The following is a 17329-nucleotide window of genomic DNA, read 5'->3' as shown; positions in this document are numbered from 1 at the left end:
AAGGAAAAAAAGAATTGATAAGATGTAACTGATGATTTCTGGTTCAAAGCGCACATACTTATCCTAGCAGGCTGAACAGCCTTTCTACAATGGACAAACCCTTTGCACATTTGGAGGGAGATGATTTTAGAAATTGTGACCATTTGTACTTCTTTACTGTAAGGAACACAGTCTGTCTTAAGCTTGGCCTGTTAGCCCTGAATGCAACAAGAAGAAAAGAGGTGCTATCTGCTGTAAAAGGGGAAGATCTGCAAACCTTTTGGGGACTTCTGACTATTATTTTACAAGGCAGCATAGATGAGCCTTTCTAAAACTCAGAATTTAAAAAATATATATCTATCCTTTCACCTCTCATCTTTCTTCCTTTTGATTACTTGAATAAGTAAATAGATTTGGTCTTTGGTATAAATTGGTTTATATGCTTTTAATATCATTAAGCTTTCCTGTCTTATAGCGGAGATGTTTTGTAAACCAAAATCTGTAAGAATGAGATCTCAACTTAATGGCATAGTGTATTATCTGTGACATCTTAGAGATCTTTGGCGTGCTCTGTTTAAGCTTTTTGACCTACTCACAACTTTGCAACATTGCAAATGTTATCATCTCCTTTTTCAGTGGCAACACTGAGAGGCATAGAGGACAGGGAAGATAGCATAATGGTTATTCAAAGAGACTCTCATATCTGAGGCTCTTCCAAGTCCCAGGTTCCATCCTCCACACCACCATGAGCCAGAGCTGAGCAGTACTCTGGAGAAAAAGAAGGGGGGGGGGGGGCAGAGACAGAGAGAAACTATGATTTACCCAGGGTGATAAAGTCACAATGATTCGAAAGCCATCTTTGTGGGCTTGCATTCATTCAAGATCACACAGATAAGGCTAACATATGATACTTGGTCATACTGTATCCCTTCCCTCCCTTCTGTGTCTTTGAAACTGCTTGAAAACCACTGGCTCCCAGCAGCAAAGATCTCTCTTGCTTTCTTTTTTTACCAGTAGACTCAGACACTGTGTCTTCTGCAACGTCTGTTTTGTTTCCACAGAGACAATTTAAGGATCACTCATTGCTACCTCTGGAAGAACACAGGCAGCGATTGCAAGAGTTTAATTAGTTTTCTACAAAAAAATTAATCCAAATGGACTTTAATTGCTATGTAGTCAACTTAGATAACCAGATTGATTTCGGGGTGAAGGATTTAGACTTATTGCAAATGAATTTTTCTTCCCCCTTTTCAGGGAACTCATGTGAAGAAGTTGGATATTCCTTTTTTAAAAAAATTGTTTTTATATTTATTTATTCCCTTTTGTTGCCCTTGTGGTTTTATTGTTGTAGTTATTGTTGTTATTGATGTCATTTTTGGAAAGGACAGAGAAAAATGGAGAGAGGAGGGTGAGACTGAGAAGGGGAGAGAAAGACACATGCAGACCTGCTTCACCACTCGTGAAATGACTCCCCTGCAGGTGGGGAGCCAGGGGCTCGAACCGGGATCCTTAACGCCGGTCCTTGTGCTTTGCGCCACTTGCACTTAACCCACTGTGCTACTGCCCAACTCCCCAGATATTCCTTTTTTTTAAAAAAAAAAAAGTTAAACCATGGGGTGCTAAGTGGTGGCGCACTTGGTTGAGCGCACATATTACAATGTGCAAGGACCCAGGTTCAAGTCCCCTGGTCCCCACCTGCAGGGGGAAAGCGTCACAGGTGGTGAAGCAGTATTGCAGGTGTCTCTCTGTCTCTCTCCCTCTTTGTCTCCCCCTTCCCTCTGAATTTCTGGCTGTCCTCATTCAATAAATAAATAATGATAATAATAATTTTTTAAGTTAAGCCATGCATGTGGGCTAAATATTGCCATTTGAATAAAAAAAACTTTGGTCTTGCTCCACATGTTTGTTTTTTTCATCATAGCACTGCACAGCTTTGGTTTATGGTGGTGCAAGGGATTGAACCTGGAACTTAAGAGCCTCAGGCATGAAAGTCTTTTGCATAACCATTAGGCTGTCTCCCCTACCCTTGTTCTACATGTCTTATTCCGAAATATTTACTTATAAAAAACAATAATGGCATAGGAGCAAACTCAAATTGAACACTGTCACTGAGATCAGTAAAACATTAAGAATATAAAGTTATTTTCTTGGTTAGCTGTGTAGGAAGCAACCTCAGCTTTAAAATGATTTGAATGTTTATGAATCATGACTTGTAAATGGATATTTTCCACCAAACTGCGAGTATTGGCCTGCCTTGTAAAATGGTGGTCGCATCCATACGTGTTGCTCCACTTTTTCTCAATCTACCAAAGGAAGCAAGTGTTTACCTACAAGGTAAAAGTCTGGAAGTTTTCCAGGTTATTTTACTTTATCTCCACATTCTGTGAGCTGTCTCCCTCTAGGTTTAAGAAGACTTTTCTTGGGGCTTAGAATTGTGATAATTGGGGGCCGGGGATGGTGCACCCAGTTATACACATAGTGTGAAGTACAGGAACCCATGCAAGGGTCCTGGTTCAAGCCCCCGGCTCCCCACCTGGTGGGGGGGGCTCTCTTCACAAGCAGTGAAGCAGATCTGTAGGTGTCTTTCTCTATCCCTCTCTATCCCCTCCCCCTCTCGATTTCTCTCTGTCCCATCCAGTGGGGAGGGGGTGGGGGAATAGCCACCACGAGCAGTGGATTCATAATGCTGGCACCGAGCCTCAGCAATAACCTGGAGACAAAAATAAAGAGAAGGGGCCTGGCAGTAGCGCAGCGGGTTAAGCACACGTGGTGCAATGCATAAGGATCCCGGTTCGAGTCCCAGCTCCCCACCTGCACAGGGGATCACTTCGCAAACGGTGAAGCAGGTCTGCAGGTGTCTATCTTTCTCTCCCCCTCTCTGTCTTCCCCTCCCCTCTCCATTTCTCTCTGTCCTATTCAACAACAGTGACAGCAATAACAACAATAATATTAACAACAACGATAAACAAAAAGGGCAACAAAAGGGAAAAAACAGCCTCCAGGAGCAGTGGACTCATAGTGCAGGCACCGAGCCCCAGCAATAAGCCTGGAGAGAGAGAGGGGGGGGGGGGAGTGAGAATGGCAGGAAGAAGGGAAGAAGGAAAGAAAGAATTGTAATAATCCTCTCTATCTAAGGTGGATTTAAAATCCTTCTCAAAACCTGAACCTAAATGGCTCAACCCATCACCTTCCTAAAACCTCATGAGAAATCAGACAGCTGAGCATGCCCACCCAGGTGGAACTTACACGGAGCGTTAAATCTGTCCAGGCCTGTTCTCATACAGGAGTCTTGGCCAATAGCAATAAATAGCAGAAAATACTACTCTAACTTTTTTTTTTTCAATCTCACTCAAAAGTGGCATTTGACTTAAACGTGCTTCTTGTGTTTCAGCTGTAAGGAGTACAAAAATCTGAATTCTTTTTTTGCCATCGTCATGGGACTAAGTAATGTTGCTGTGAGCCGCCTGGCATTAACGTGGGAGGTAAGCATCAGCTGAGATCCAGCTGTGTCTTTCGCCTCAAGAAGAAGAACACAGACTCACCAGAGGGCTTTTTTGTAGAAATATGACTCTCACTCCTGTAACAATGGAAAAGGTGGGATGCTCGGAGGGAGGTGACCTATCCCCTTCTGCTAGTTGTCTCAGTGTGTGATATTTTTTATAAGGTATTGTCCTTTTGTGTAAGAGGATATAAGGAGCCTCATCTGCTTGGTCTCCAGCATGTAAATAATGATGAAACATTTCCTAGGCATAACACAGATCAATAGCATTGCCCTGATGACTTTGAAGCCTTTGCTCACAGATTCTGTTTTTCTCTGGAATGTCTGCTTTTTGCTTTTGAAATAAGCCTTGGCTATAATTAAGAGAGGACAGAAGATCCATTTTTATTCAAGAAGTCATTTCACTCCTAGGAGAATTAGCCAGAAGGCTATCTCCTAACTGCCTGGCAGACTTGTCTCTATACAGGGGGACTCTTCTTGGCTTGTGTATTCAGTCTGAGGCTAAGTTATGCAGGTGTGTAGTGAATTTTCTCCTCCAAGTTTGATTAGTGACTTGTTGATAACTGGCTATTTCTGATCTTCTCATTAGCTACGTACTCAGAAATTCCCCCTGACCCCTCCCATGTGGTAGATAGTTGAAGAAATTCCAATCTCTAATAGAACATACACCCAAAAATGCTCTTTCTAAAATAAAGAAGCACGTGTAAGTGGGACACAAAAAGAGGCCAAGGAGAAGCTAAAAGAGACGTAATTTGCAGTGGTGCTTAAAGGCAGCTGTTTGCATCTCTGAGTATGAAACAGCTCATTTTGTACTTATTTTCCTATTTTGTGTTTTCCATCTCTGAATGGGAAACATGTAGTTCCTTGAAACATTTCCTTCCCCACCTCCCTCTTGAGACTGCTTTCTTTCTCTGCCCCTCCTAAATGTTTCCATTGTAAATAGGGCAGGTTCTCACAAGTCCTTCTGGCTTGGATTTCTCTTAAAATTTCAGGCAGATGCAGCACACACCAGCTCATCCCCTGAATATAGGGATGAGGGAGTCGGCGAGGCCTGCGTGCCATGCAGCTGAGCATCTTCCAGCCAGTAAAAGGATAGAGGTTGGGCTGCCAAAAAACCTAAACAATGAAGTTGTCCCGAATCCATCTCCCCTGCCTTGTAATCCAAGGTTCCTGGAGACTCCGGAGACCTAGGGTTCCCTTGCCTGTAGTCTGCATCCCTAACCTGTTTCGAGTCCCCTGTGGAGTCTGAGTGAGTTGTTTGGAACTGACTTTAGAAAAGGTATGAAAAGACACTCATAAAATACAGACAATGCTGTAAACCCATGTTACCTCAATTGGAAATAAAGGAAGAAAGACACAAAGTGGAACAAGTGTTAAGTTGTTGAGAAAATCAAAGAAGGTTCCTAGTCTTGTGGAATGCACGAAACCCAAGTGTAGGTAACACTGTACAGCAGCCAGATGTTAAGATCATAGCATGTGCGCGTGATCTGGGAGATGGTGCAGCAGGTAAGGCATTGGACTCTCAAGCATGAGGTCCTGTGTTCAGTCCCTGCCAGCACAGTGATGTCTGGTTCTTTCTCTCTCTCTCTCCTATCATTTCTCAGGAATAAATATAATAAATAAAATATTTTTAAAAAAAAATCAAAGCATGTGGGAAACTTTATCCAAGTCCCCCTCCACATCAAAAGACTAAAGTGAGAGGCTATCTAGGGATGCAGTCAAACATCTATTGGCATGTGACTTCAGTTTATCTAGAAATTAGAGAACATCCACCGGTGAACTTCTGTTTCCACCCTTGCATGTTGCTGGAAGGAACACATTAGAGTTTCATCATTTACAAACCTTTATTTTCTAAGATGAAATATAATTATACTATTCTGTAGGAAGAACTTTTCCTTCTAAGCATCTTTACTTTGGATTTCTCTGTCAGCATATGCCAAGAACCTCCCAGAAGCTTCCCACATAGCTCCCCTGAACCCTGTGGTGATGGTTCTTGGAGCGTGAGGAAGGGATCCTGCCCTCTGATAACTGTAAAACATGGGAAACAAAGCAAACAACACAAGAAAGAAAAAAAATTTTTAAGTTCAACTACAAGGCAAAGATAACAGTTCAGCATAGAAAGGAAATCTGATCCGAGATAAAGCACAAGACAGCAATAGCTTGAAACAGTTTTTCTTGGCCTCAAAGTATCGCCATGGGGAGCAGAATGGAGCTGGGCCCTGTGCGCCATGCTGTGCCATGCCGTGCTGCCCCCTAGCCCATGCCAGTAGCACCTCAAACTTCACCCTGTCCCAGTTGTGACCGCAAAAACATGTCTGCCTACATTTTCAAATGTCATGGTGGGGTGATGCAAAGTTTCCCAGTTAAGAACCTCTACTCTGAGGGGCCAGGCAGCAGTGGCGCACCTGGTTAAGCACACACATTACAGTGCACAAGGACCCAGGTTCAAGACTCTGGTCCCCACCTGCATCGGGAAAACTGCATGAGTGGTGAAGCACTCTGTCTCTTTCCCTCTGTATTTCCCCCCTCAATTTCTTTCTGTTTCTATCTAATAATAACTAAATAAAAATAGATTTTTACCCCCTCTTATCCTATGGTTTTGTTGATATTTTTTCTATTTTATAAATTAAGAAAAAAGGAAGAGAAAAAAGAACCTCTACTCCGGAATTAGTTGTGTAGAGATAGTAGCATTAGAATTCATATTTTTATTACCATATGGCCTCTTCCCTTTGAGCCCCTCCTCCAAAAAGGAAAAAAAAATACAGCTAAGAAAAGATAGTGACCTAGAGTGACATATCTCATCAAAATGGAATTCTCACAGCCAGGAAGAGACTCAGCAGGTAGAGGGCAAAACTTGCATATATGTGAGGTCCTGAGTCTGATCCAGGGCACCACTTAGGCCAGAGCAGTGCTGTCCTCTCTCAGTACCGCCACCACCCTTTTCCTGTGTCTCCTATAAAATAACTAAATACTATTTAAGATACAATTTCATACTAATTTCCAAATGTGGCAGATGCATAAATGTTATCACTTATCCTGGGGATTTGATCTTCTCAGCCCAGTTTTCTTTTTTTATTTTATTTTGTTTTATTTATTTTCCCTTTTGTTGCCCTTGTTGTTCTTTTGAGTTTTTTTTTCCCCTTTTTGTTGCCCTTGTTCTTTTTTTTTCTCTTTTTGTTGCCCTTTAAAAAAATTTGTATTTTATTTATTCCCTTTTGTTGCCTTTGTTGTTTTATTGTTGTTGTTATTGATGTCATTATTATTGGATAGGACAGAGAGAAGTGGAGAGAGGAGGGGAAGACAGAGAGGGGGAGAGAAAGACAGACACCTGCAGACCTGCTTCATCGCCCGTGAAGTGACTGTCCTGCAGGTGGGGAGCCGGGGGCTCGAACCAGGATCCTTTTGTTGTTTTTTATCGTTGTTGTAGTTATTATTATTGTTGCTATTGATGGCATTGCTGTTGGACAGGACAGAGAGAAATGGAGAGAGATGGGAAAGACAGAGAGGGGAGAGAAAGACACACACCTGCAGACCTGCTTCACCACCTGTGAAGAGACTCCCCTGCAGGTGGGGAGCTGGGGGCTCGAACTAGGATCCTTACGCTGGTCCTTGCCCTTCGTGCCAAGTGCACTTAACCCGCTGCGCTACCACCTGACCCCCCTACTCAGCCCACTTTTCGTTCCTTTGGATATTCCTTGTAAGTAAGGCTATTAGATTTTTCTGAAATGTAACTTGAAAAGATGTTCTAGGGAAATTATTTTGGAAGACATGTAGAAGGCTTGTTTTTAAAAACAAAATAAGGTGTTTTTTATTTTAGTTCTTTATTGAGGGGTTAATTACACTCCACAGTAAAATACAATATTTTGTACATGTATGTTTCCACATAACAATACAACCCCCACTAGGTCCTCTGCCATCATGTTCCAAGACCTGAACCCTTCTCCCCAACCCCAGAGTCTTACTTTGGTGCAGCCCAAATTCTGCTCAGTGTTGTCTCTTCTGATCTTGTTTTTCAACTTCTGTCTGTGACTGAGATCAGAACTATATTCATCCTATTTCTGACTTATCTCACTTAACATGATTCCTTCAAGCTTCATCCAAGGTTGGGTGAAGAAGGTGAAATCACCAACAAAATAAGGTTTTAAAAAAGCAGGTATTTAAATGAGACTATGACAAACTGATTCTGGTATAAGAAAGAATAGAGAAAGTTCCCCCCTCCCCCCGTGAATTTTAGAAGTCTAATTGGTGAGTTAGGTGTTTGTCTTTTTATATAGTCCAAAAGTATATTGTTGTTTTGTTCAATTCATCTGTTTGTTTTCTCTGTCTACCAGATATGAGTGAAAAGCATGTGATGTCTATCTGGCTTATTTCACTTAGCGTAATAACCTCTTGATCTATCAGTGTTACTGCAAGTGACAGGATTTACCTCTTTTTGGTTGAACAGACTGTCATTGTACCTCCATGTAGACCACATCTTATCTGTTTAGTTAGTGGATACTTATTTCCAGTTCTTTGATATGATAATAATGCTTCAGTAAGCTTCGAGGTGCATGTTGTCTCTTTGAATCAGTGTTTTTGTGGTTGGTTACTCAGTAGACTTCCCTGTGCAAAACAAAAATGGGCTGAGCATCTGAGACTCTACTCCCAGTCTCAGAATGGAAAATATTCCACACTGCTTGGTGTGGACTTGGTAGAGGATCAAAGTTCAAGACCTATGCAAAGTAAGAATCAGTAGATTAAAAGGTACTTCAGTATTGACCAGTCAGTTGATATAGTCAGTGATGTTGATCCGCATGTCAGATAAGACATTGGCTTGAGAAATTACTAAATTGGTAAAACTATAGATCTTAATAGCACTTGGAAAAAGGAAAAAGTGCTCATGGGAAACATATGGTGGTGAGTATGAGGTACATTGTAACCTCAAAATCTTGTAACAGACTATTAGTAATAAAATAAAAATTATTTAACAAAAAACATATATTGACCAGTCTAATTTCCTAATTGTGAAAGAGCTGGGGAAATAATCTCAGTGTTAGAACACAGTACTTGCATGATTAAAGCTCCAGGTTCAAGTCCTTGCTCTGCCATGTACCGGAGCTCTAGGCTGCTACCCCTTAACCCCTGCCTCTCTCTCTCATATAAAAATAAGTAGACCAGAGCCCTAATTGCAAAGAATTGGGGGGAGGAGGTGAGGAAAATTAATTTCAAACCACTTTTAGTGTGGTCCTCTTTATTAATAATGTATTTCAGAAAGCATTCTATAAACATAGTGAACACCAAAGCATTTATAGTTGCTTTTGATTCAACTAAGTTATGACTTAAAAAAGGCAAGTTTTCTGTATTCCAAAGATTTTTCTCAAATCACAGATTACAGTTGGCCAATTTAAGAGATGTTTGATTGAGAGCCAAAAGAAATAGATTTCCCCTAGAAATGGTAACACATGATACACATCGAGATATTGAATCTGACATCTGCATGTGGTGTTTTCTTGTCATTAACAGAAACTGCCAAGCAAGTTCAAGAAGTTCTATGCCGAGTTTGAAAGTTTAATGGTAAGTGACAGTGGCTCCTTTATTCTGTTCACTGTCTGCTTTAATCTAATTTCTGATTAGCTGAATTGAAGTTCTCATTTCAGAAATTTTATCTGTCCTTGTATGACTTTAAGAAGTTTATGATCCTGTTTTAGTGCTGCTAAAACAAGCATGTCTGACTAATGAATGACACCCTCAGGAACTAACTAAAAGAGGACTTATGTCTCACATAAGGTCAATTTGTGTAACTAAGAAAAGCAGAGTAATAGAATCCTTTCCATCCACCGTAGGTTGGCTATGGGCTGGAGGCTGCATTTTCCTTGGCTTGCCAAAATTATTTTTCCTCATTGGCCATGAGATGTTAACAGACTGAGAAAGAGTGAGTGGGACTTGGCAAGAGTTAATGGCTGGTGGCAGGGAGGACAAGTTGAGACTGTCCCTGCAGGGCAGGAAGGAGGAGGAAGATTTAAACTCCTAGGAAGGAAGCAAGATTTTTAACAGGAGAATCTCCTTGTTGGAGTCTCTTTCACACGTTTCTTTTTTACTTGCTTTCAAAGGGACTTCTCTCATGCCCCCTGGAGGTAAATCCCCATTTCAAACAAAAATAAGGAAGTGAAATGCAAAATACTTGCTGGAAGTTGTTTTAATACACCGAGCAGTTTGTTGAATTTAGTCTACATTTCTTTCTTTCCCTGCTAGACTTAGTTCAGAGCTATCTGGTTGTGGACAGCAGCCAGGTGACTAGGTGTGCTGAGAGCTCGAGGGGGTGGTGTGTATGTCATTAGACACTAACCAGCATCTTTTGTATTTTTCCTGTAGGATCCTTCAAGAAACCACAGGGCCTATAGGTTGACGGTAGCTAAACTGGAGCCTCCTCTAATCCCCTTCATGCCTTTGCTCATTAAAGGTAATTCGAAGAACATATATACAAGCCAAGCAAGCTATGAGTTTAGGGGGGAGAAATTGAACAATGGGGCCAGATGGTGGCACACCCAGTGGCATGCATACATTACCATGTGTAAGGACCCAGGTTCAAGCCCCCAGCCCCCACCTGCAGAGAGAAAGTAACACAAGTGGTGAAGCAGTGCTACAAGTCTCTCTCTCTCTCTCTCTCTCTCTCTCTCTCTCTACCTCTCTCTCTCTCTCCTCCTCCCTCCCTCCCTCCCCTTCTCCCCTCTCTTGCCCCTCTTCCCTCTCAATTTTTCTCAGTCCTATCAAATAAAATAATAATAACAAGAGAAATACTGACCTCTGGGAGCAGTGAGTTCTTTGTTCAGGCGCTAAGCAGTTGATCTCTCTGGCAAGAATGAGCTATCCTTTCACCTCACCTTCTTCAGCATCTCTTCTCAGTCCCAGCTCTTCTGAAAGGGTTGGGCAGATTACTAGAGGAGCAGAGATCTATGATTTGGAAGGCTTGATAATGAAACTGAGAGTTAATTTGGAAATTTTACTAATCTAAAGCAAAGCACTTTAGAAAGTTAAACACATAACATAAAAGGACCTATTAGCAGTTTTTTTAGACTGCAGTGTTATGCAAATCCCCAGCATAATCTAATGGTGCTATTGTGCTTTCTTAGTATGACATATTTCTGTTAGTGACTAGACTGCGACTTTTATTTCTTTGCAGATATGACATTTACTCATGAGGGGAACAAGACGTTTATTGACAATCTAGTAAACTTTGAAAAAATGGTATGTACACTGTTACAACCTTAACCACTGTGTTTTTAAAAAAAATAATAAAACTTGCATTTGTGTTAATAAAGGAAATGCTTTCCACATATGCTGCCATGTTAAAAGAAAAAAAGTAACTAGCATAAAGGAATTTTGAAATATTTGCTTCAAACGGGCTACTTGTTTGAGGCTGTCAGCTCTCTTTTGTGAAGCTGGAATGTGTGTGCTGCGGCTCACAGGCTCACAGCAGCAGTTAGCTTCTCACGCTCAGTACTTCTTCACCTTTTGGCTTCCTGCTGCTAAAATGCAGAATGTTGCAGAGTGACTTCCATGTTGTTATTTTGTTGTGAGGTTTGTAGAGATAGACTGCCTTAGGATGCCTTTGAAAGGAGTTATCTGCTGAGCCTGACGTTAATTCATGTGTAGGGAAAAATGCAAGTTTCTTCAGACCTTGATTACAGTGTATCCATCCGTGTGTGGCTTATTCCATTAAAGTTCACTGAAGTTCAGAGAGGGAACTTTAAAATCTTCATAATCCAGGGCTGGGCGGTAGCACACAGGGTTAAACTCACATAGTGCAAAGTGCAAGGATCCGTGCAAGGATCTGGGTTCAAGTCCCGGGCTCCCCACCTGCGGAGAGGTCACTTCACAAGCAGTGAAGCAGATCTGCAGATGTCTTTCTCTCCCCCTCTCTGTCTTCCCCTCCTCTCTCAATTTCTCTCTGTCCCATTCAACAACTATGGGGGGGCCAGTGGGGAGATGGCCTCCAAGAGCAGTGGATTCATAGTGTAGGCACTGAGCCCCAGTGATAACCCTGGAGGCAAAAAAAACCCCAAAACTTCATAATCAAAAACTAATTGTTAATAGCTGTGAAATGGGTACATATCCCATATTTTCGAGCAAGCCCCCACCCACCCATGCACCCATCCGCTCCTCAAACCAGGAAAAAAACATAGTGTTATTTGGCATTAATTGGTTAGGAGTTTATTTTCTTACCTTCTGCTAAGCAGTAAAGCAGGTCAGGCTAAAACCTTTCTTAGCAGTGAAGTTTCTTTTTTTTTTTTTTGACTCTGATTTTTTTTTTAATTGGGGAATGAATGTTTTACATTCAACAGAAAGTACAGTAGTTTGTACATGCATAACATCCCCCAGTTTCCCATATAGCAATACAACCCCACTAGGTGCTCTGAATCACAGTGGAGTTTCTGCTGGTGTAGTGCTTTGTCTTCTAAAGGCCTGGGCTGCAGGGGGGGTGGGGTAGGGTGGGTGTAGTGTTACAGTGCTATCTGCCTGGGGGTGGGCACCTACCTCTGCCTGGGGTATGGTTTGCAGTGAAGCAGTAAGAAAAACTCAGGACTTGAAGAAACACAAGGTTCAATGATGTCAGCTTCATCATTTGGTTAATCATGTTGATTAACATCTCTGTGGGTCTGTTTCCTCCACAGATAATAGAGATCGTGCGTATTGCATTAGTCTCTGAGGAAAGGACGACTGGTGGGTCTAGACCACATAAGTTTTCATGTCAGCCATAACAGGATTTAGGAGTCTCGTCAGAAAACTGTTCTCCTAATTGTTTTCTTGACATCCAACTAGTTGGGGTAACTCCAGGAGAATGTGAGACACCTTCCAATAACCCATTAAGGTTCACACCACTCAGCTTTGGGAGTGAGTATTATTGTAAAGCATAGCCACCAGGTAGGGAAGTGAGTCTGGGCATTCAGTTCCCATGTCATAATCTTCTTAGGAAATAGCATATGAGTCCATACTCCTCAAAGACATCATGTGCTAGAGGGCAAATGCTTCCCAGCAGTCATCCCCTCCACCAAGGACAGAATCTGGGCATCACTAGTGTTGTGTCAGTTGAATGATTCTTTGATCAAAGTGGAAAAGATTCCTTGCCCACTTATCAGAATAGAGAATTAAACACTTTTCTGATTTATCAAAAGAAAACTCCATTTTTGGAAATGAAGAACTTAGCAAATAAAGAATTTTCCTTATCACTTATACTTCTAGAGTTGCAAACTGAAAGAAATGGTAGCTAAACCAATCACTTAATTTTATTTATATATATATATTTAGAGAGAGAGAGAGACAGAGAGACAGACAGACATAGCAGGTGGGATTTCCTAAAATGTTGCCCACATCATGGGACTTTTGATCATTAAGATTAACTAAATGGAACAGACAAGAACTGTAAAAAAAAAAAAAAAAATCCCTGTTCAAGAGAATTAAGGTTACGGCATCTAGGGGCTGGGTGGTAGTGCATCTGGCTGAGTGCATATGTTACAATGCACAAGGACCCAGGTTTAAGCCCCCAGTCCTCACATGCAGGGGGATAGCTTTGTGAGTGGTGAAGCAGGGCTGCAGGTGTCTCTCTGTCTCTCATCCTTTCTCTCTCCCCCTTTCCTCTTGATTTCTGACTGTCTCTATCCAATATATAAATAAAGATAATTTTTAATATTTATTTATTTATTCCCTTTTGTTGCCCTTAGTGTTTTATTGTTGTTGTAGTTATTGTTGTTATTGATGTTGTCATTGTTGTTGTAGGACAGAGAGAAATGGAGAGAAGAAGGGAAGACAGAGAGGGGGAGAGAAAGACAGACACCTGCAGACCTGCTTCACCGCCTGTGAAGCGACTCCCCTGCAGGTGGGGAGCTGGGGGATCCTTAGGCTGGTCCTTGTGCTTTGCGCCACCTGCGCTTAGTCCACTGCACTACCACCTGACTCCCAAAGAAAAAAATATCTTTAAAAGATTCCTACATCTATTTATTTTAAGTGAGAGGCTTGCACCTTGTGTGCTACAATGTGTTGAGCTATCTCTCTAATCAAATGCTGCTTCTTTCTAGAAGAAGAAAGTTTTTGACCTGTAGTTACTCTTAACCACTTGGCTCACATTTATCACTCAGAAACTTATTCACATGAAAGAAAGTTCTTTGTGGCCAACTGAAAATTAGGAAGTTCTGTGACTTTCCAAGGAAAGGGAACCAAGAATGCTGAAAGAGAAGAAAAGAGGATACTTCCGTTTGTCAGTTCTCTGCTCCAGCAACTACATGTTTTAATTAATTCACTGAGACTTACTAATCTTTTATTTTTAAAATTTTTATTAGTGATTTAATAATGATTAACGAGATTGTAAGATAATAGGGGTACAATTCCACACAGTTCCCACCACCAGATGTATCCCATCCCCTCCATTAGAAGTTTCTCTGTTCTTTATCCCTCTGGGAGCCTGGACCAAAAGTCTTTATGGGGTACAGAAGGTGGAATGTCTGGCTTTGAAATTGCTTCTCTGCTGAACATGGATGTCTGCAGGTTGATCCATATGCCCAGCCTATTTCTAGCTTTCACTAGAGAGGTAGGGCTCTGGAGAGAGACTTAATATTCTTTTTTATTTTTATTATTATTTTTATTTTCCCTTTGTTGCCCTTGTTATTTTATTTTTGTTGTAGTTATTGTTGTTGTTGGATAGGACAGAGAGAAATGGAGAGAGGAGGGGAAGACAGAGAGGAGAGAAAGACACCTGCAGACCTGCTTCACTGCTTGTGAAGCGACTCCCCTGCAGGTGGGGGAGCCAGGGGCTCAAACCAGGATCCTTACGCCGGTCCTTGTGCTTCACACCACGTGCACTTAACCTGCTACACTACCTTCTGACCCCCAAGACTTAATCTTCTAATTGTCCTTCCATGATATTATTAGGCATGGGGAGGGGCGGTACAGTTTCAGAAAGTTTGTTTTCTCCAGTTGACTTTAACCAACCTAGACCTTATCGCCAACTTTGTAAACGTCTTTTTCTTTTGTTTTTAACATTTTTATCATATTTATTTATTGGATAGAGACAGTCAGATATCAAGAGGGGAGGGAGAGATAGAGATAGAGCGAAACACCTGCAGCCCTGCTTCACCACTTGCAAAGCTTTCCCCTGCAGGTGGGGACCAGGGACTCGAGTGAATGTGAGTCCTTGCGCATTGTAACATATGCGCTCAACCAGGTGTGCCATCACCCGGCCCCACTTTGTAAATTTTTTTATCTTTATTATTTTTTTAATTGGATAGAGACAGCCATAAATTGAGAGGAGGAGGGGAGATAGAGAGGAGAGAGACTAGACACCTGCAAACCTGCTTCACCACTCATAAAGACTTCCCCCTGCAGGTGGGGACCGGTGGCTCAAACCCAGACCCTTGTGCATTATAATATGTGCGCTCAACCAGGTGCGCCACCACCCGGCCCCATTTTGTAACCTTTTCTTCCCATCAATTTGTTCACCTGAAAATTAATAGGCATGTCGGCATCTTTTGTCTCTAACAGGCATTCAAGATCTCATGTATGCTAACAAAAGTTGGTCTATTCAAACTGAGGCATGAGGGGCTGGGTAGTGTCGCACTTCGTTGAGCATACATGTTATAATGTGCAAGGACCTGGGTGCAAGCCCCCAGTTCCCACCTGCAGGGGGAAAGCTTTGCAAGTGGTGAAGCAGGACTACAGGTGTTTCTATGTCTCTCTTCCTCTCTTTCTCCCCCTTTCCTTTCGGTTTCTGGCTGTCTCTATCCAATAAGTAAATAAGTAAATATAATACAGAAATTAAGGGGGGGGGGAAGTGAGGCATGATACCATTCCAAGGGGCAAAAAACCACCTGCCTTACAAGTCCACCTCCCCCTTTTCTCACCTCCTTTCATAATCTCCAGTTTGGTCCCGGCAGTTTCAGTCCCTGGCAAGCCCCATGAAAATGACTTCCCACTGACATTAAGATGTTGCAGCAGGGATTGGAGGTACTAATTTTAAAGTCCAAAGATAGGGTCTTTTTCATTCTGCCACACCCCCTGGCCCTCCTCACCCCGCCCCACACACCACCACCACCACCACCTTTATCCCCTAGTAGTGATTGCTGCTATTGCTGTGTGACTTGGGCAAGGGTGCATCATCTTTATAAGGTCGACATTAGTGCTGCTTCCCAGTTACTCATCAGCCACGCCAAGGTGCTGAGCAGAGCTGGCCGCCTTTGTGGGACTGGTAGGCTGTATCCTCAGAGCTCTGCCAGGGGCAGAAGTCACTAGCGTCGCCAGGCACACAGATGCCTTTTCTGGTGGCAGCATTGCACACTCAACAGCAAACCGCTGAGCCAATCCTAAGTATTTTTATTTTGAACCTCTTCACCCTTGAGGTATGAAATGAGGATTAGAGAATTTGTTGCATATTGGTTTTCAGGATGTATGAGTAGGAACAAAAGAGAATTCACACTCTGATCCTTATGCAAAAAGAAAAAATAAAAGCAGACATTCTCATTTGGGGGGAGCATAAAGGAGTATTCAAAAAAATGTTTGAATAAAGCCCTTTGTAGCTTTCTATGGCATACATGAATATTTATAACATTTAGGAGGTAGACTCCTAAATGGAGTGGATTAGAGCATAATGTGCTGGCCGGCTGCCACTCTCCCGGGCTGCATAAGGCATGCTGAGAGCCACCGTCGCTACTGTATTAGGAAGTTGTTTCTATTTCAGACATACCCATATTTAGGTGTATTTATTTATGAGTCGTATTATTTTAAGAGAGTTATTTTATGTGGAATGAGAAACTCCAGACAAGCCTCTATGACAAAAGCTAATTCACGAAGGCAGAGAAATGGTCTGCATCTGCTCGTGTTTCTATCACTAGTCATGCTTTTACGCACATAGTGAAACTATGTTTTCTGTTGATGCACAATTCACGAAGAGAGCACTGGACTGTCAAGCTATGGAAAACATTCTTCAGCTAAAACTTCAAGTGTCTGAATCCACCCGAATCCCAGACCTTTCCAGTGAAGCAGAAATCTACGGGAGTACTTTAAATGGTGTGTTTTTACACAGGAATCACAGACTAAACTAAATGCAGACCCTCCAAAGGATCTGTTTCATAGTAATACAACTTGTCTAGAGGGGCCAAGCAGAGGATTTTATTGTGAAATAGAAAGAAATATATAAGCATATAGATATATATTCCTTGACCTGTAAGGGAGTATGTACAATTGAGAAGGTATAACATAAACACACAAACTATTAAGAAATAAAACAAGGCAGGGGCTGGGTGGTAGTACATGGTTAAACACACATGGCACATTTGCTGTCATTGTTGTTGGATAGGATGGAGAGAAATGGAGAGAGGAGAGGAAGACAGAGAGAGGGAGAGAAAGATAGATACCTACAGATCTGCTTCACCACCTGTGAAGTGACCCCCCCTACAAGTGGGGAGTTGGGAGCTCAAACCAGGATCCTTATACCAGTCCTTGCACTTCACACCATGTGTGCTTAACCCACTGTGCTACCACCTGCCCCATCTTTCCTATTCTTTATCACTCTGGGAGTATGGACCCAGGATCATTATGGGGTGCAGAAGGTGGAAGGCCTGGCTTCTGTACTTGCTTCCCTGTTGAACGTGGGCGTTGACAGGTTGATCCATACTCCCAGCCTCTCTCTCTCTTTCCCTAGTGGGACAGGGATCTGAGGAGGTAGGGCTCCAGGACACATGGTGGGGTCGTCTGCCCAGGGAAGTCAGGTTGGCATCATGGTAGCATCTGGAATCTGGTGGCTGAAAAAGAGTTTAGGTATAATGCAGAACAAATTATTGACTAATCATGAACCTAAAGGCAAGAATATTGCAGATGAAGATTTGG

At 42.1% G+C, this 17329-nt stretch overlaps 1 protein-coding gene across 2 annotated transcripts in view; it reads left to right on the top strand.

The window, feature by feature from the left end:
* The window catches only part of RAPGEF4 (Rap guanine nucleotide exchange factor 4), a 375319-nt gene that overhangs the window by 343551 nt on the left and 14439 nt on the right, over window positions 1–17329 (top strand). For both annotated transcript variants that reach the window (XM_060177704.1, XM_060177705.1), the window contains 4 exons: window positions 3371–3461; window positions 8981–9031; window positions 9830–9917; window positions 10638–10702. In XM_060177704.1, coding sequence (XP_060033687.1) covers window positions 3371–3461; window positions 8981–9031; window positions 9830–9917; window positions 10638–10702 — 295 coding nt within the window. The remainder of the gene's footprint in view (window positions 1–3370; window positions 3462–8980; window positions 9032–9829; window positions 9918–10637; window positions 10703–17329) is intronic.

This window comes from Erinaceus europaeus, chromosome 18 (assembly GCF_950295315.1).
Source record: "Erinaceus europaeus chromosome 18, mEriEur2.1, whole genome shotgun sequence".
Lineage (NCBI taxonomy): Eukaryota > Metazoa > Chordata > Mammalia > Eulipotyphla > Erinaceidae > Erinaceus > Erinaceus europaeus.
The sequence above is the reverse complement of the archived record's forward strand: the minus strand, read 5'-3'. Positions and strand labels throughout refer to the sequence as shown.